Source organism: Mugil cephalus, chromosome 7, assembly GCF_022458985.1.
Source record: "Mugil cephalus isolate CIBA_MC_2020 chromosome 7, CIBA_Mcephalus_1.1, whole genome shotgun sequence".
In the NCBI taxonomy this organism is placed as follows: domain Eukaryota; kingdom Metazoa; phylum Chordata; class Actinopteri; order Mugiliformes; family Mugilidae; genus Mugil; species Mugil cephalus.
Window position 1 is genome coordinate 13,468,206 of NC_061776.1, and position 20,160 is coordinate 13,488,365.

The 20,160-nt window shown below is 43.9% G+C and overlaps 1 protein-coding gene across 1 annotated transcript; it reads left to right on the forward strand.

Moving 5' to 3' along the window:
* The first annotated feature begins 142 nt into the window (after positions 1-142).
* Positions 143-13,120, forward strand: wnt3a (wingless-type MMTV integration site family, member 3A). The gene is made up of 4 exons (XM_047588566.1): positions 143-729; positions 5,763-6,004; positions 10,745-11,010; positions 11,104-13,120. The coding sequence occupies exons 1-4, from the start codon at positions 659-661 to the stop codon at positions 11,581-11,583; spliced, it is 1,059 nt and encodes a 352-aa protein (XP_047444522.1). The 5' UTR covers positions 143-658; the 3' UTR covers positions 11,584-13,120.
* The last annotated feature ends 7,040 nt before the right edge of the window (positions 13,121-20,160 follow it).

Below are 20,160 nucleotides of genomic sequence, written 5' to 3' on the forward strand. Positions count from 1 at the left end.
TTCAGTTCATTGTCCCCCCATCAGTTCTCAAGGAAAAAACTTATAAGCTTCTAATTTTACATTCATGGCAAACAGGCACAAATAAAGGATTTGGGGGCGTTAATAGTGGTCTTAAGCAATTCACACATATTTATTTCTGCATTTTAGAAGCTTCAAGCCAGGGAGTGAAATCCGGACAGGTTGTTATAGCTACGCAATCCACAGGGGTTCCGATGTCTATTTAAAATCCCTCAGACCCTCCCTCTCTCCTTTAAACAACATTATATATCACACACACACTGCATGCTAATGCGACCAATACTCAATGAGCACTAAAACACATCTTAAAATTAGCTCATTCTGGTGTTTGAGTTCAAACTGCCTGACTAGTCAACAGAGGGAACATATCATCAGAATTCCCCCTTTGGCAATACCTGCTGATTGGGTCCTAAAAAAAAGCAAGCAGCTTTTAACTTTTAATATTTGGCTCCCGAGTTCAGCCACGAGTAGTCGCGAACGGTAGATTTTCCTTCCGTTTTTCTTGGCAGGACAGAAATTAAAGATCTATCAGTGCAGATTCGTTTTGTTTTGTTTTCCCTTTGCTGCTGTTAAATATCTGTGTGCGCGGAGGAGCGCGCATGTAGGCATTCTGCTGGAGACGTTTTGCGAAACTTTAAGGATGATATACCTTGGATGTTTCCTGTTGCTCTGTGGGCTTACGCATGTCATGGCAGGTTATCCCATCTGGTGGTAAGTTTTATTTTCATTATGTCCGGACGGCACAAAAGAGAGAAAAAAAAAATGTTGAAGATGATCTGATGAACCGATTATGTGTCAGTTGGAGCGCTTATAGATCTCATTTCTCCCCTGACAGCAGCGGGACATGTCTGCGTAAAGTCGCTCCATGTTTCCTTAAGGACTACAGAAAGTGCAATGGAACATTTTAATACTAGGCTATTGCCACTTTGATCATGTCAAAGATACAACATACCTGTAGAAACCAAAGCTAACTGCTAAAAAAAGAGAGCTCGTTTCCGTCTGAACTTAAGTTCATATTTGATGCATTTGCGCACGTTTGCAGCTGAATGGTGCAATTTGATCATTTGATCATCGAGAGCAAATTTGATTTTCAGAGTGCAGCAGGTGCAAACTTTGAGTGCGTGTTTATATGTGTACGCGGACAAATGTGTGTGTGTGTGTGTGTGTGTGTGTGTGTGTGTGGGGGGGGGGGGGGGGGGTATGTGTGTGTGCCTGCGTGTGTCTGTGTGCGGGGGGGTGTTAAAGTGGCACAGAGCGAAGATGAAATCCCGTCTGCGGTCTAAGGATGTTCATGCATACTGCTTACATATGAATAATTATGAATGAAACTCTGTCAGTGCGTTTCTGTTTTATAGCTCCGGCGTATTCTCACTATGAACCATGCACGCAGACACAGCTGGAGACAACGTCAAGTCATTTGTTGTCAATTCTGCGATTTTATTCCTCTTTTTTGTCAAATGCCAAAAAGCAAAAAAACACTTCTGCACGGCGCTGAGGAGTCTTCCCTGCTTTTTAATTCATTCCACAATCAGTCTAATGCAGTTCTTGTGTGATTTACTGGCAGTAGTGTTATTGCAAAGTAATGCCCAACACGTCCCCGTATAGCTTATCCTTTATTGTCCTTTCTCTGCATTCTCTTGTTTCTGAGATTTATTTCATTTAGATTCATGTGCCTTGTGTCTCAGAGTGACAATAAAAAAACTTGAAATCTTGAAAATAATGTCTAACTAGTCCCCACAGTGAAAAAACTATTAGATTTGATTTTCTGGATGTTTTGGGCCGCTGCATCTTCCCGAGGGAACTCCTGTTCATCCATCAGCTACACAGATCAATCACAGCCTGCACAGAAACAACAAACGATGACTGATTTCTAATAAATCATTCAATATTTGGGGTTGCTTAGGTGTTGGGTGTACCCTAATCTACTTCCCTTAATGGGTCCCCTGGTGGTAAGACTGATGAGAAACTAATTACATGCTCAGCTGGAAGGAAATCCTGATCTAGGCCCTCTGGACCCGCAGATGGAAAAAAACTGACCCATTTCAGTTCACTGCTGATTTATTATTTTCCAACTTATTGGTTCGGACATTAAGTGTTTAATCCCCAAATGTGGGCATCTTTTGGTTGTCAGTGCATGTCAGGGTTGTGTTTTCCCCTTACATAGGCATACAAATCTTTTTTTTTTTTTTCTTCCCCAGGCAGTTGTGAGTAACACAATGGAAGGCAGGTCTCCATTCTGCCACAACTAACCTCAGCATTGATGGTTTGATTTTGGAGGGTGGGTCAGGTCAGTGATTGAAGAGAAGCAACAGGGTGGCGAGTAAACAAAATGAGAGCAGGTTTGCTGTATCACTCCCACCAGTTCAAACAATCTTTGCCTGCAAAAAAAAAAAATAGGACGTGAAGTCACCTCTGGGTTTGAAGTGGGACTGAGCTTTTTCCACTTGAAAGATGTATTTTTTTGTTTCATGGCAACTCATCCCAAGTCAAATAGCGCGGTTCCTTTTGGATTGCGTTCAATGTGCCTGCATTGTCTCCCCGTGTGCAAACAGCATGCCAGCTATCTGAGAGCGCATCGCTTCTGTGAAAAGCAACTCTGGATGTTTTGCTGACAGAAGCTGCCGAACGTGCCTTCAAGTGGCCATCAGAGCCGCATCACGCTCGAGCTCCGCGCCACGGCAGTCTGAGGGGATACAGGTTCATGTCTGTCTCTACTCGACCTGCCATGACATAGCCTGGCTGCACCCGCCACCCCACCGCCTCCTTCCCTAGTCCACCCCACCTTAGAAGATAAATACCTGGAGGTGAAAGCTTGCCGCACATTCCTTTTCCCAAACATATTCTCTTGATGTCAAAGTCGGCTCCAAGGCCTCAGGGCCCACGAGTAAAGTGGTAATTCTAAGGCACCCTGCTTGGGCTTGCTGAAATATGCATTAAACTTGCGCTGGATACACTTAGATGAGAGGGGGGAAAGTCTGCACCGAGACAAAAATTGAATGTCCCATATGTGTTGCTTGAGCATTTATTTATTTCACCAGAGTGATCATTTGACGACATAAACCTTAGCAGCACCAAACTCTGTGTGTTTGGAGATAAAAGCATGTTCAGAAGGGACCAGGGGGGATTGAAGTCAAGAGCGTTCAGTAAATGCCTGAATTCCAAGCAACACATAAAATACCTGCAGTTGGGTTTAAACAGTTGTTGGAGCCGGTATCCAACAACACTGTTCTTTATGCAATCACATCTTAAAAAATCATAAATCACCCCTGGTGGAACATGCCCTGCCTCTTGTCATAGGCCATTTCCAAACACAGGAAGAGGTGGCATGGATTACTCAGCCCCGAAGAGACAGAGACACATGAGTGGAGCAGTCTGAGCACACTGACTCATGATGACTTTTGAGAGATTAAAGAAGATGACCTGGCACAAATGCATGCAAATTGACCCGTACAGGTGTAGTCATATGGAGTACAGAGGATCATCAATAACTCTGGTCAGGAGGAATCCGCGTTTCATTCGCTGTTCCTAAAAGCATTGACCTGTGCTGTTTTCTGCTGATGAGATGCATTTGATTCATACACGTAAGAAAACATAGAAAAAGCTGCTAAAACAGCAAAAAAAAAAAAAAAAAAAAATTTGTGCCGCAAATGCAGAGTAGGTTCAAGCCCAGACTGAAAATAGATTACAACTTGCAAAAGATTCATGCCTGCAGCAACTGATTTCGCCTTCTGTCAGTTCCATTAAAAAACTCACAGTGATGGCCCTTTTAGGAAGTGCTGTGCGCAGTGCGCAGTGCGCCGTGTGCGTCAGCGGCAAACCCAAAGCCTGTACCAGCTCAGCTTTTTGCTGGGGGTGATCTGCTTCAGGGCAGATGGATTGACAAGGGCCAAGAAGAGGTCAATTTGTAACAGGAGCGCGGCGGCTCACCGACGGTTGTAGGCAGCAGACGAACTGCAGACAAATGTAATTTCCTCCGCAATAATTTTCAACTTGCCATTGCTCGCTCACTGGATGTCTCATTTATGATTAACTAGCGCGGTCTCGTCTGCAGAAATGAAGCAAGAAACTGTGTTCAAACCGATGTGACGCATTACTCTGACATTCGCTCGGGGGAAATAACAGCGGTTCACTCCCTGGGTCAGCTGACGGCTCACCTTGACACCTGACAGACAACATTAAAGCATGATAATGAAAACCGAAAATCTGTCTTTAAATTTCAAAGCTTAATTGAGGTATTCAACAGGCTGGAAATTCATCGGAAGCCTCCAGCGTGGGGTCGTTTGTCTCAGGAGCTGCGAGGATTTAGAAGAAGAAGAAGAAAAAAAAGTACTGCCTGTAGGCCCGTGTCAGGAATTTTGGTAATCTTGCTGTGATCAGCTATTAGTCCTTGAACGACGGTGAACAGGTCAGCGGATAGTGAGCTAACTGAGCAGCAAAAAAACACAGCACACCTGCTCCGGGGCTGCCACCGACAAACTCCGGTAGCTGTTATCAAGCCTTTAACACTCAGAGGATGATGATGATGATCAGAGTGCGCCTGCAGTCTATAATAGACAGATGATGGGAAATTGTCTGGATTGCCAACAAGCCACTTTGTAACTACTCTGTCATCCATTTGCCAAGGATAATAGAGGTCTACGCTATTAAATAATTTCGCTCTTCTGTGACAGTATGCAAGAGTCTAAATATTGATTGCGGTACCTTAATCACAGAAGGCAAACACTACAGGCCGGCGGCTCATTGTAGATCTGATTTCGGAACAAATGGCTTAACATCCACATCAAGCCGTCTAGAATAGGCTACGTAAGGTTTAGGCAAAGTGAGAATGCTGTGTAAAAATAATGAACTGTTTTTACAGTCACTGACGTAAGGTCTGTTGCATGCGGCTGTGGTTGAAAATAACTCTTTATGTTTTTAGCTGTTGTCACGCTTCAGGATGAATAAGAGACAGATCAAACGTCCTAGGATATTACATGATGAATAAGTATAGAAAGGGACTAGTGTGAATCGGTACATCTTTCTGGGGTGTGGAAATGCCTAAACAGAGACGTAAAGGCCAGATACAGCAAAATGCGTCCCCAAAATTGGTCCGATTACCCACCATGCACCGGTACAATGGATATCCCATTTCAGTGATTACTAGTTCCACAAAGTCCTAATTGAGAGGACACAGAAAATAAAGACAGAGAGAAAGCAATAAAGGCATGAAGACAGAGAGATGTAATCAGTGAACCAAGTTTGCACTTGTTGTATACCTTCCTCAAAGGAAAAAAGAAGGAGGGGGGGTTGTTCACGTGTTACTCTTAATACACTCTCTGAAGTTTCAATGTGGGTTTGCACTCTTATTAGTCTAAGCTGAAGGCCTGTTAAGTGTGCGGACAGTTAATAACAAGGTGCAGTTTTCCAAGTTGTCAGCTTAAGGTCTATGAAGACCCCTAGATGCACTGTGGACTTTCATCTTAACCAGAAACACTGGCTGCTTGTGCGGCAGCAGGGCTGCAATTTCAATACACACAAAGGCCAGGTGTCTGCGGAGAGGGTAGTTGAAGGGATAAAGGACGGACGCCTAATGGTAGCATCTGATACAGCAAATAAACACACACAATAATACTCAGACGTGGCATTACACCGCACCAAGAGGGAAATTAATCTCCCGTTTGAGTGGTGTTATGTCAGTGGATGAAGGCTCAGACAGATGTAATTATGAAAATGCAGTGACACCGTGGCTTCTTCTCTTCATCCAGGTCACTGGCAGTGGGACACCAGTACTCATCAATGGGCACTCAACCTATCCTTTGTGGCAGCATACCGGGTCTGGTACCCAAGCAGCTGCGTTTCTGCCGCAACTATGTGGAGATCATGCCGAGCGTGGCCGAGGGGGTGAAGATTGGCATACAGGAGTGCCAGCACCAGTTCAGAGGTCGGCGCTGGAACTGCACCACAGTCAATGACAATCTGGCCATTTTTGGGCCGGTGTTGGACAAAGGTAACACTGCACATAAGACACAAAGACTGTTCGTTAAGTTTTACCTCTCAATGCAGAAACTGGCTCTCAAAATTACCGGTGTTCCCTGGGTTTGCAAAACGGAAGCCAAAGCCACTGTCTAAAGTTTCCTTTTCCGAACATTTCACAAAACGGTAAGAAACATCAGAATTCAGTCAGAGATCTACATTACTTGGACAAATACAACAGACGCTAGAGTCTACTGCCTCCAAACTTGTGCAAAAAAAACCCAAAAAACTGAAAAATCAACTGTCCCATTAATAACTCTATATTCCCTCTGTCTTATATTTGCATTAGAAAAGCTGCACCCCCTGTGTGCATCATTCATTGTGCCGATTTAAATCCTTGTTTAAATAGACTTTAGAATGAACAAGCTCCGAGAGGCCTGTGTGCATGAAATAATGTACACAATTAGTAGAGTGAGTTCTGTCTTGTTGGAGTTTTCTTTAGGAGGGGATCCCCTGTGATCGCTTCTCCTCTAAAGTGCCCAACGCTAGATTTTCAACGGAGACCAAGTTTTCCAAAACTTGTTTTGTTTCTTTATGTGATGATGACTTTCAGGTATGTGTCTGATCATGAGCACTGTAGACTACAGAAATCCCCACTGTCCATCGCACAAACTGTGCAAAAACAACCAAACAAAAAAAAACAAGCAAGAAAACCAAGAACTCCGCATCTGAATGTGTTCACGTAGGCCGATGGAGGTGTAGCCAGTGTGACTTTCAGACAGAGCCGAGTTTGAAGTTTCCCTCCGTATCCAGCCTTTGTGATAAGCTAACCAGCCACTGGCTACACAATCATATTTGGAGTACAGACGTTGTGCTGTTAATCTTTTAATCTAATTCTTGGAAAGACAGCTAAAAGCAAACAGGCGTATTTCTCCTTGAATAGGTTTTCTGTACGTTCTCCTCTTCGGTTGCTTCTTGCTTATTTCCAAAATGAGTTATGGGCTTCAAAATTGAGAATGAGCTCAGAACGCTGTGGCTGAGGGTCGGGGGGGTGGGGGGAGCTCAACTTGTCACCTAGTTTGCGGAAGATTGATGCAAACACCAGAGGTTGGAGGGCAATTGCCTTTAATAAACTCTTGAGCCACTTGATAGAAGAGGCTTGAGCTCAAGTAGGTGGCTAACGATAGGGGTTCTCGATCCCAACCCTATTGTGGTGCAAAATGCCACCACATCTTTCCCATTGCCTCCACTCCCAGGCCTAAATTGCAGGGGTACTGACTGGAAAGAGAAAGCAGCCACTGGGCTTTAGTAAATCATTTTGATTGGATTAAGGTCACTCGGGCCCTTAATAATGTGAGAGGTCAAAGTGGCTGGATTAAGTGCCTTTGTCAAAGGCCAAGGAGAGTGGCTCAGGGGCTCACAAGCCTTTGATAGGGCTTAGTAGGAGAGGGCTTCCATTTCACTGGATTTGATTGATGCTGGTGTTTGTCAGTGCAGCAGAGCCATTGTCCTCTCTGGTGTCTGTTTGTCTGCAATTCAGACTGTTGTGTGTCAGTTTCCTCCTGCTTTTTTTTTGTGTGGAGGGAGCTGAAAGGAAGAGTGGGCACCTTTATAGGCTTCAGAGGCTTAGTTCCTGTCAGTTAGGCCGTCAATGCCCGTGTCCACCTCACCTTCACCAAGGACACTGGAAGTTTGTTTTACAGAGGTGGATTAAGATGGACCCATGAAAGAAAGACATGGGTATTTAAGGACAGAAAACTATTTTGCAAATTCACCAAAAACTAAAGAGGAATGCAAAATATTTGATAGATTTTGCATCCAAGAGCATTTACATAACTCCAAACACATATGCACAAAAGTGCCCATGTCCCCTGTGATTAAACATTATCAGTCCTTTGTGAGCAATGCAATGTAATGTGTGTATCATGTTCTCCGCCTTACACACAGTCAGATTTTCTCTCCAAGTTTCTCTCTCCATCCACACCCCAAATCACGAGGCCTAGCTCTAGGCTATGTCTGCGTCAGCACTCATTAATTTACATTAACTAAAGTGTCAAAACATGCACTGCTGGAATCTGGCTTTGATGAAAGGTAATAGAAAGCTGTGCAGGTGTTCTTAGTCCGCGGAGCCGATCCCAGAGCAGTTTCGGCATTCTTGGTATTTACAGAACACCTTCATACTATATGGGTATAATCATGCTCCCGTTTCTGAGTCATGCGATAGAATTAGAAAGGACAACTTAGCTGCGAGAAGTGGACAGTCACAATTTCACAGGTATTACCACCCATACAAGTAGAGGCGTGCGCAGCTCCCATTCTCCTTGAAACCATTAAATTAAAATGAAATTCATGGCAATCTCCCATTATGCAATGGAAAGTTTCATGCTCTCGTGGCTCTGCCTTATCTTAAATTCCCCGTGGGCACCTCTGCCCCATCCAGGCAGCTTTGTGTACCAGGAAATACACCTAATAAATTAACCCCTAAGTCATCAAGTCCCATCTAAACTAACCAGGAAAAGGTCAGGGGATGTGTGTTACGACCTATGACCTGAGGATGAGAAAGTGTAACTATTTAGGATGAGCTAAGAGGTCTCTGCTTTTCATGAGACGTATGTCTCTCCGTGCTGGGGGAGGGAAGCTGGCGCACCAGTATATCATTAACTCTGGGCAAGAAAGAAAGAAGGGGTGTGGTAAATGGAGTTGATGGGGGGACCTTAGCCCCACTCCCTGCTGGGCACTGCTCAGAGCACAATATCTTCGCAACCATGAGATTAAGCAGGAGAAAAAGTGCTTTTCCCCATTCACACGCCCTTTAGATTGTTTTATTAAACCATTTGAATAGGGATTTCCCTGTCTGACGACAAGCGGGGTCCAGCCAATGCATAGTTCTCTGTTGCTATGACTTAACTTGGTCCCCACTAATCACTAGCCAGGGCAAATTTCATATAAAATATCTGGGGCCATTGTGGGACTAACACAGCGTGACAGTGGCAGCACAATAGGGGATTCAACCCCCCAGCAGGTTGCAGGGACCACTTAGCCTGACTGGGTCTGGCAGAGACCGGTAGAAAAGAACTGTCCGAGGAAAAGTGTCCTTAAACGCCGTAAACTGGTCATAAAATTAAGAAAAGCGGCGGCGAGGTGGTGTTTCCAGGTGAAGTCGGCACCAGTTTGCAGGTGTATTTGTTTCCAGGTTAGCGCCTCCCATCACACGCACAGAAAGATGCCATGCCATTGTTTTATGTGCCCCAATCCTTCTCTTTTACTCAGTCCATTCAAAGATAATCCTCATTTTCCCCCGTTTTCACTCCTGCGCCCTCTTATGCACTGCAGTATGACTGTACGATCTCCAGTAAGCATTCCAGAGAAAGAATAACGCTCTATGAAAAGCTCCGTGAAAATTAAATCAATGCCTATGCTGTACGCTATAATCTTATATATTAGGGAAAAATCTCACTACACCGCCAAGTATTTGTTTAAACAGATGAGTATACTCGGAGATGTTTCGCAAATAAGTTTGAAATTGTAGATTAACGCAAGATTAACGCCTCAGATATTCATTTCCATTCACTCGTGGTAATTAAAAACACGAAACTCATACTTGGTGGGTTTTCAATGATGCGTGGCGGTGTGCAATCAATCATCGCGGGCAGCTTCCAAACGCTAGATTTTGCTTACTTAATATAAGAATATATCAAGTGAAATGATCTGTGTTCGATTCAGAAATTAAGACTGGACGAGGGCCAGCGGCTCAGGTGTACTGTGAACAATAGTAACTTTGTACATATACAGTAGCGTTATAAAATGGGTGGCGGAGGATGCCAGTAGTTCTCTTGCATCATTGTTTCTAATGCCCTTTAGTCCTCAAACTGGTTGGAACCTGCTGTAAAGGAGGAGCTCGTACTCCCTTTATACGCCTTTCTTCTTTCTGTACTTCTATCATTTTTGTTCTTTAGACAGAAGCATGTGCTGTTCCTCTGACACACACTCGAACACATGCACAGGCAGCATGCGAGATTTCAACACCGATCGTTAACCATTTGTTCGTGTCTCTTTAGTCTCTTCCAAGTCGTGTGTTTTCATGTTTACTCCCCTCTTTCTCTCGTCTCCTGTCGTGATTGTGCAAGACCGCGCGAGTGCACACGCAAGTCGCAGTCATGATGAATCAGGCGAAAGTAGCCGACAGGGAAAGGACACGAGAGAAACGGGGGGATTGCATATCTGGTCACTGAAGACTCATCTCCATGCATCTGTGTGTTGTCCCCACAGTGTGAGGCTGTTTCCTAACCTTTCAAAAGCTTAATTGAGTCTCTTAATTATAGGCCTGTCAGGCTCGTCTCTTCCTCTCATCTCTCTGGAAGATCCTGATCCCTCTGACTCATCAGTTAGCTATGTCAGACAGAGACACAGAGGCCTTGCTGGCCTTATTCAGAGACAGGACGATTGATGTCTGGGCTGAATGAACCCACACGCTTGTACACTTCGCTAGATGCTGCACAAGCTAATCACAGGCGGCCAACAATAACAAATGAGTGCGTTTAGCTTGTTTGAGGTTTTTTCTTTTCGCCTCGGGTTGAGTTTTCTTTGCTGACGCAAAGGTGGCACAGGTGGCGACCTACATTTTTTCTTATTAATCACAGCTATCGCACAAAAAACGTGTAATCTTCAAAATGCTAAAAAATCAAACAGAGAGCTCTAGTGGCAGCCCGTGATTATTTACACCCGAGATGTTTTGTGCAGCGCGTCTCACAGGTCTCTCTAATTCTCTCTGCAGCCACTCGGGAGTCAGCGTTCGTCCACGCCATTGCCTCCGCGGGAGTGGCGTTTGCGGTGACCCGCGCCTGCGCAGAGGGCTCAGCCACCATTTGCGGATGCGACACGCGCCACAAGGGCCCCCCCGGCGAGGGGTGGAAGTGGGGCGGCTGCAGCGAGGACGTGGACTTTGGGAGCATGGTGTCCAGAGAGTTCGCCGACGCGAGGGAGAATCGCCCCGACGCGCGATCTGCAATGAACCGCCACAATAACGAGGCGGGAAGAATGGTCCGTTTCCCTAAATGTCTCCTTTTCTAGTTGTGTTCTTCTGCTTTCGGGTGTTTTTTTTTTAACATATAGCTTTGTTTTCTTTTTCCTTAGTCGCTCAACGACAACACGTTCCTGAAGTGTAAGTGCCACGGGCTTTCAGGCAGCTGTGAGGTCAAGACGTGCTGGTGGTCTCAACCCGACTTCCGAGTTATTGGTGACTACATGAAGGATAAGTATGACAGCGCTTCTGAGATGGTGGTGGAGAAACACAAGGAGTCCCGTGGATGGGTGGAGACCTTGAGGCCCAAGTACAACTACTTCAAGCCCCCTACAGAGCGCGACCTGGTTTATTACGAAGGCTCGCCCAACTTCTGCGACCCCAACCCGGAAACCGGCTCCTTCGGCACCCGCGACCGCGTCTGCAACCTGACGTCCCATGGCATAGACGGCTGTGACCTCCTGTGCTGCGGCCGAGGTCACAACACCCGGACTGAGAAAAGGAAGGAGAAGTGTCACTGCATCTTCCACTGGTGCTGCTACGTCAGCTGTCAGGAGTGCGTGCGGGTCTACGACGTGCACACCTGCAAGTAGGACAGAAACGCCGAGGTTCTCACCTTTTCCTCGCCGAAACCCGAAAGACTTCAGTCGGCGGACGAACCAGCAGAGGTTCTTACCTACGAGACACGAGAGACTGCGAAGCCGCCCGGCCCGTCTGCAGACGCAGCCGCCTCGCGTTTTGTGCCGCGATGCCGTGAAGAGCCAGTCTCCGCCTACATCGCGGTCGAGTAGACGTCAGCATCTGAAAGCGTCGCCCGTTTGAACTGTCACGGCAATAAAGTTGATGTCTCTTGCTGCGATGATGAAAAAGTTTCTTCAAGTGCTGATAGAACTGGTGGCTATTCGACAAACACCATATTGGTGATTTTTTTTTTCTGTGTTGTGAATAATTACTTTTGTTGAAAATAGCACAGCACTGCCGATGCTTCATAGTCGATGAAAATGACATTTCAGTGAGAATGAACACTGAATAATCATCAGTCGTTTGGCCACGAAAAGCAACATCACCGAGCATTTTACATGATCAGACGCTCAACAGCACGCAGTCTGCTCCTCAATATTACTAGTACATATGCGCATATCTGAAAAACTAACACGGCCGTTGTGTGAGTGAGTATCTGTTTCATAGTGTTATGTGTTACTGATGTTTAGGTAAGAATGCACTTGCACCTGAGTGAATGTAGTTATTTGCTGTTTACATATTCTCAAATCCTTAAGCTAACGAGTTAACATCCGCTTTACCTGCTGACTAATTTTATCCGAGATCACACACGAGCCACGTCTGCCGGACATCGGGCGGAACGAAAATGTACATGGTCTGCGCATTTCCCGAAACACCTGAAGCTTTTTTTTTTTTTTTTTTTCGTAAAGAGTAACAACACTTTGAGCAACATCAAGAGTTATGACCAAAGACAAGATAAGAAAGAAAAGCCCTGTTAGCCTGTGATGGAGCTGTAACTGAGTCTGAAAGGTCAGCACTTGTGTCCCGTAGAGAAATATGAAGCATGTTCTCCTTGTTTTTTTTGTTTTTTTTAACAGTATTAGCTATCCATCGTGTGACTTGGTGAGGGGTGAAACTGTTATTTATAAAAAGGGACATCCCTGCTGTGTTCTTGCTTTCCTTGATACGTATACAATATTCTTTTACTTTGATCTAACGGAAGTGTGTTCCTCGGTAAAATGCAACGCTAATGGCGAAACAAGCAAAGCTGTATCATATAAGCTCTGTACAATGCAGGAGAATTTGCAGTTGCTGTAAAAGAAAAAAAAAAAAAAAGAAAGAAAAAAGATGACCAAAACTTGTGTATGTGATGATTTCCAGCTGTGGCTTTTTGTTCCCCAGACTAAAACAATGAGCAGCATCACTGAAACTATCAATACTTCCCTTATTTTAATGCTGCTAAGATAATTTGTGTGTATGCGTGTCTGTGTGTGTGTGTTTGTGTATCCCTACATACACTTTGTCTATCTGTGTTATATTCTTTGCATGAATTGATTCTTTCTGTGAAAGAAAGCTATTATATGTGTAGTTTGGTAAAATAAAAATGTGAAGTTTCGACTAATTCTTGCATACAGTAATGTCCCCTTTTTAACCAAATAGACCAAAATAGAGCTTGTAGTCGCCTATGAATTTGTAGTCGTGCTAAACATCAGGGCAAACACGATTCCCTTTAAGAAGAAGAACCACAAAACAATATTTATTTAAAATAGCTACTGAAAGCTGAGGCAGAAAGTTGCATAATGTTTATGAGAAAGTGTACGTGCCATTTGAGCCTCCGCCGTGGAGAGATGCCTACAGGTTTTTCATGAACGACGTTTACAGCCAGTGTAACCCCATGTCTCAGGCATGTACAGGTTTTATTCTAAACGGCCCCGGATGTGATTACCTTTACGTTGTGACTGAAATTATTAATAAACAGCCATAACCAGTTTGACATTTCCTTCTTTAACAAACCGCAGAGCGACCACTACCAGCACAAGATCTGCCATCTTGCATTTATTACTGTACACGTTACATGCGCGTGTTTGCCTGTGTGGACGGTTTGGTTATGTTCTAATTTTCGTTAAAAATCCAAAGTTTTGTACAAACTACTTCGTTGCGTTTTTATGAATTTCTAAAATTGGATGTTTTTTTTATAATTATTTATTTCACGCTATGTACATATTAGTAAGTAAAAGTATATATTTACAGAAAGACAGTTTTTTTTTTAAAACAGTGTTGTGACTTGTAACGCTGTAGCCTTTTTACCTCATCTCTGCTGTTTTTCTTTTTGTTTTGTTTTGTTTTTTTCACTGACTGCACACAGGTAATGTTTGTCCCACTGCCTGTAGTAGATTTTCTAAAAGTTAACTCTGTAACACCAAAATAAAACAAGATAAACAACCAAACTGCTGCTTGATTTTACTTGAACTATGTGTGTCTTAACCAACTGGTCGTGTTGCAGTTTACATTCATGTCTGTCTAGACTCATATCTGTAATATATGTTATACAGACTTACAGGGAACAATTCCCTTTAAGTACATTTTTTTGTTGTCATTTATTAATTAATTATTAATTAATTGATTTTCAGCATTTAACCCATCTGTTAATGTGCAGATTGGTCGGAAATCTGATTCTCTAATTACGTCATACGCTGGTATGACATCACAGCGAGGATTACCTTCGGTTTACAGTCATGTTATGCGATTAGTCGTTTGTGTAAAATGTTAGGATTATAACAATGAGGTGAGTAAAATTATGGCCAAAAGTGCAGTTTTTGACTTTTAACTGTCCAAGTCAGATCAGTTCACTCTTGAGTTGGTGAGAATGATCAGATTTAAAGGAATTCCTGCAAGATGTCCTTGAGATAATGTATTCACATGATGTACACACATATATATATATATTTAAATTTTCCCCCTTAAAATGACACATTTGAGATCATTTTCATGACACACTGAATATAAATATATGTGCGTGTGTATAGGGAGAATGGCTGCTCTTTTGTTTCCACGACGAACGCCCGTTCTCCCGTTTTGTGACTTGGGCTGATAGGCAGCCGTCACCCATGAGACATGCGTAACACTGTGTGGCGCCAGGGTTCTCACAAATATGTCTCTTAAATTCAGAAATCTAGGTTCTGAATTCTCAATAGGGCCCGACTATATTAAATCACAGACTGTTAAGTTATATTAGCTTGTTTGGTACGTCTTGTTGCCATGTCTACGTGTTGTTGTTCTTGCTTGACGTTTTACTGCGTTAGTAATGCTGTTGTTTGTGAAGATTCTCAGCCATCAAGGTCATGTTATATCTAAAAAGAAAACAACAACAAAGGTTTCGTGAGGATATTTCACCAGTTTTAAGTCAGCAGTGTCTCGTCCTTGCACGCCATGCTCACGTGTGTCTTAGACCAATAAAGTTTTCTGGACTGAATCCAATTCTGGTGTGGAGTCCAGATCTGGGTCTAAGTCAAGAAATAGCTGCACCAGTCAGGTACAACTGGAAAGATACACTTCTGTGGTGGCCAGTTTCTGTGTGCAAGCGCATCGGAGCCTTTTTATAATTAAATTTTGACATTTCCAACTAACAAGTAAATAAATGCTTTGATGTAGTTGCCATTTTTAATCCCTGAAGACACAGTTTCGGCCCGCTACACATAATATAGGTGCATTCCGTTGATTTTTGAAGCACAAAATGGAAAATCTAATCACAGTCACACACTCGGTATATGCCCATGAACACTAATAGATTTAGACCGTAATGCCCGAACGTGGGCCTCGGATTTGTCATAAGACGAAAGTAGGAAAAAAAAAAATAATGCTGGACTAATAATTTGATTCCTTTGAGAGGCTGCAGAGGCCAGCTGTGCTTTTTGAGAAACAATAATAACAGAAAAGGGATCTTAGTGATGAGAGTTTTGAAATAGATGGAGCTTTGTTGAGGATAAAGACCTGATCTCAAGATAGATTAGGGGTCGGGTGTGAATAGAGCCCACCGGTGCTCCGGCTCAGCCGCTGGACCCCTGATAGTCTTTGAGCCCTGCAACAATGTCACCACCAGAGGCCAGGTCTCGCTGCTATCTAACCCCATTATCACGCAGAAAGATTGATACACACCCCCCTCCAGAGGGGAAGCACCACAAAAACTGATACCCTTCCGTTCTCATTCGCGTGGATTCATCAGTCTGCCCGCCCCCCACCCCCACATCAAACTATATTTTAAGCTGTCTGTCACGGTTTTAGTCCTGCGACTAAAACTCACTGTTTGGGTGCACTTATTCCCCCAGACTTTCATTATTAAAAATTAAAAAGCATTTAAACCCTGCCTCACGACGACTGAGTTGTGTATGAACTCGTGGGATCGAGCCAGGTTCAGGTTTGCTTTAGTGGCCGGGGAGGGTGTCAGCAGCTCATTCCACACCTCGACCTTTGACACTCTTCACACCGTCTGAATGGGAGAAAACGAGTACAAAACATGAAACAGATCACAGGATGGACAGAAACTCCGGCCCTACAGCGATGTTTCAGCTGAAGGAAATGGGCCCTTCCCTTCAGCCAGACCCTCCTTAGCAGCTTTGTCACCCAAGTGAGATGAACATTGTTAGCAGATAGTTGCCAGAGGAGGCTGCGGCGGCTCCAGCGCGAGAGATGGCGTCCTGACTGTGAGAAATTCGACGCCGCCAGGCTGCAAGCGGCACCACCCAATAACCATATAAATGGGAGACAATGAGCCTAATCAGGGAATCAGGGTTCTCTTTTTTATTTTATGTCCCCAGTTTCACCCTGACATCCACCAGAGACTGCTGCATGCATTTCAATAAAGCCACGTTGTTGCGGGACAGGCCCGGAGCGGCACGTATGCAGTGGAGTGGTGCTAAGGCCCACACTCAAATGACACAATGCAAATACTCCCACAGAAGTCACACTTCGGTTACAGCCAGCTTCTGTTTCACTCTTCCTGAATCCTTTTGATGTTCGAGCAAGATTGAAACCAAAATACCGCGAAGGGCCGCAATCAATTAGATGCATGAGGAGTGATTTAAAGTCAGATTTTATTATTATTTGATTTAAGGAGCGATATATATATACTGTATGTATATACATATATATTTCAGTCTGAAACGTTCTTGAACAAAGATTACAGCTGTAAAGGACTCTCAAAGCTCTTCTTTGTTTTGCTCGTATGCACCAAAGGTGAGGGGACAAAACTGAACTACAGAGAGGAGAGCAGCGTGTGGGCGCTTCATTATGTAACTGACTTTGAAGCCGGCCTTTTGATGTCTATGTGTACTTCTGTCTGGAATCAGCTCACTCCTCTTTAACGCGTTTTGCACTGAGGGAACGACTTTTATTGTGTAAATGCTGCATCGATAACATTTTTGCTCCACTGTCGCAGTCTAAACGCGCTGTTACACAGCGTCCCAGGATGATAAATGGATGTCATTTTGCCTCGTTAGTCCCGTATTTATATACGGCCTGCGTGTGATAATGCTTCTCACTTCCATTTTCTAAATAGATCCTGACAGCGCTCACACCTCGACCAACACTTCAGCCACTAAATTCTAACTTAGGATTCTGCAATGTGTTGTTTATCACACAGTGCTAATCATTTTTTTTTTTTTTTTTTTTTGCCACTTTCGGGACAAACGCTAGAATCGCTAGTGAATCTACAGGTTTGCAGCAACACGAACGGAAAGCACATCTTTACATTGCAGATCTGCGGCCATCGCTGTTTTGTCTTCTACGGCTCGACGAGGGTAGAGCGAAGCAACGTCACCTGCCTCGAATAAGGATGATGGGTTATCTGAAAGATTTCTAAGGGGGACAGGCATCACGAGAAGAGCTGCGACACCTGTAGAGCAGCCTTATCCCCTTTTGAAGTGCCTGTTTGTATTGTTGAAGCCAACAAAGGAATTTTGCCACCTCTGTACTTACAAGAGAACATTAGTCAAGCAGGGGAGATAACAAGGTGGCGGTGGGGGGGTGATGAGGGAGACATACTAATGCACCCTACAGGTGTGTGTGTGTGTGTGCGCGCATTTGTCGGCTACTCCGACTGCTCCGATTGTTCGGTGTAGTTTGCGTTCAGGTATGCCGCCGTATGATGTGGTCTGGTAGCGGTGATGGGGTGCAGAGCCTGGAGGTTGACAAGAGGTCACCCTCCTCCAGATCAGTGTGGGCTCGGGTTGGACAGGGGGAGGAGGGGGGTGGCAGACATGATCGCTCATTAGTCACCCTTTCGCCTCTTTGTAGCTCAAAGCGGTTCGGCAGGTAGGTTGACCATGCATGTGTTTCCAGCAGGAGTTTCACTAACAACGCCGCTGGTGTCATGTCATCATCTGTGGAAATACAGATCTAGTGTTTTTTCTTTCTCGTCGCTACAGTGTTGCCATTGTTACCAGAGAGAGAGAGATGCGGGCCTCAGTGCTGTGAAAGTAGGAGAAATAAATGAAAAACTATCAATTGACAGGTGTATACAGTATATTCAAACCTGAATATCATATAAAGACTTCACAGAGACAACAGCCCACACACCCTGAACACAACCCAGGAGTAACATAGTCTCTGAAACATCTGTGAAATCAAAAAGATTAGACTAAATTCTCAGTGGCGTGGTAATCGGAAAAAAATCAAATCAAATGAAAAAATATTAAATATTGAAAAACGAATGTCATTTTCAGTCAGACAGTCAGTGATGTGTACTTTTATAACCCATAACATGGAGATAGTTTCACTTCTACTCATATCCTGTATATCGGCTTATATATAAGCATTGTGTTTCTGTACACAAACCTTCACAGTCTTTTAGAAGGTTGACACAAATCCACCTTTCAGAAAAGACAGACCTGTCGAGAAGTGTAAGGCTGAATTAGCTTCCTGGTTGTGACGAACACTGCACTTAAGACAACCTGTATCTAGATTCATTAACACACCGTTCCCTATTTTATTCCTTCCTTGCCTCATACTGTAACTAAACTTAATAAGCCATAATGATAAATTCTTAATTAATTGTCTAATTTGTGTATTCATTATTTGTGGTTAGCGTGGTGCGGCTGAAAGCTAAAACGAATCAAAAGTCCAGATGCATCTGCATCATTGTGGACATGTCCTGAACCACTGAGATTGGGTATATCAATTACAACGTGACTAGCAGGGGAGAGGAGAGGGGTTATCATTAGCAGGGACTGGCGCTGGCCTCTGGTAGTTCCAGTAATTACCTCACAAAGGGTGGTGCTTGCCTTCCCACTGCTTTTCCCACACTGCACTGCAGGCTCAGAATTCCTGTCGGCCCCAGACCTGCAATCTCCTCGGTTTTAGACAGCAAATTACTGACAAGTCCCATTCTTCACAGCACTGTAATTGCTTTTTAGTGCTGTTTTTATTGAGGCAACCCCAACCCCCTCGCCCTTCCCTCAATAAAGCTAAGTCGGGGAGGGGGCGAAGGGTTAATATAGATGACATTAGTCCCTAATTGGAAGGTCTCGAACCTCAGGAAAGTTTCATACGACTCCTGTCATTTTTTTTAGTAGCGTTTATTAGCAGTTCGTTGCATTTATCTGTGTGTCTGTATTAGATGCATTCAGTAGAAATTTCTTGAGATTCAGATAGATATTAAATTCCACATTTGTTTTGGAGATAAATGCACACTCTGTAATAATGCTTTTGTGAGCTGAAGAGAAGTGATATTATTAAGGCTCATTCACACACAAACAGAGGCGCTGAGCATCTTGGCGACTCTGCGACTTAAATCACTTCGTGTTGTCTTTCCCACCCCTTTGCATTACTCTCTCAATCTATTACTTTGTGGAAATCATTAGTCTCCATGTCAATACAAGCTCCAAGCAGAGAAAACATCTCATTATGGGACTTAAAGAGATCCGTAGCATTCTTGGCTCTGTCAAGCCGTTCTTCCTTTCTTCAACGTGGTTACTTTCCTTTCACCGAGAGGACGAATTCTCAACGTTCCAATGCCGGACAACCAAACAGTTGCCATTTGAAATGGGAAAAGGGGAAAGAATGGAAAATGGCTGAGGGATTAGAGGATCTAAACAGGATAAAGGGGAAAGGAGATTCTTGGTGTGATCCAGTTTAGTTTGAAAGATGGAGGGTCTTAACAAGGATTTGAGACTTTAGAATTCATTGTGCCATTATTTCCATCCAGTTCAGTTTCAGCTAAATAGTTTGGCGTTCTGTGGCCCTTACAAGGCCGCAGTACTTCGCATCTTTACAAGTGCACACACAATATTTACACTTACTTTGTCAGAATATGTTAATTCATTTGACATTTGTTTCATAAATGTAATTTTTTTTATATATATTTGCTAGGGACACAAAATTAATTTGAATTTGAATTTGAACATGTGAACGACCAATCAAACATTTTATTGCTTAAAAGGAAATCCAAAAATCCACACAGTATTTGCCCAAAAGCAATCCACTTTTATCCCGTTGTCAGTCTTTGCATCAAACATGACTGCATCCGGGGCTCGGCGGAGCAGCAAAGCGGCCCCCCGGGGCAGCAACCTGCAATTGACTTGGGCAGCAACCTAATTCGCCTGTGCCCTTGTGTGTCCATTTCCCTGTCAGTATGAGCAGGTTCACACCTCTGACCCTGTCAAGAGTGTCAAATA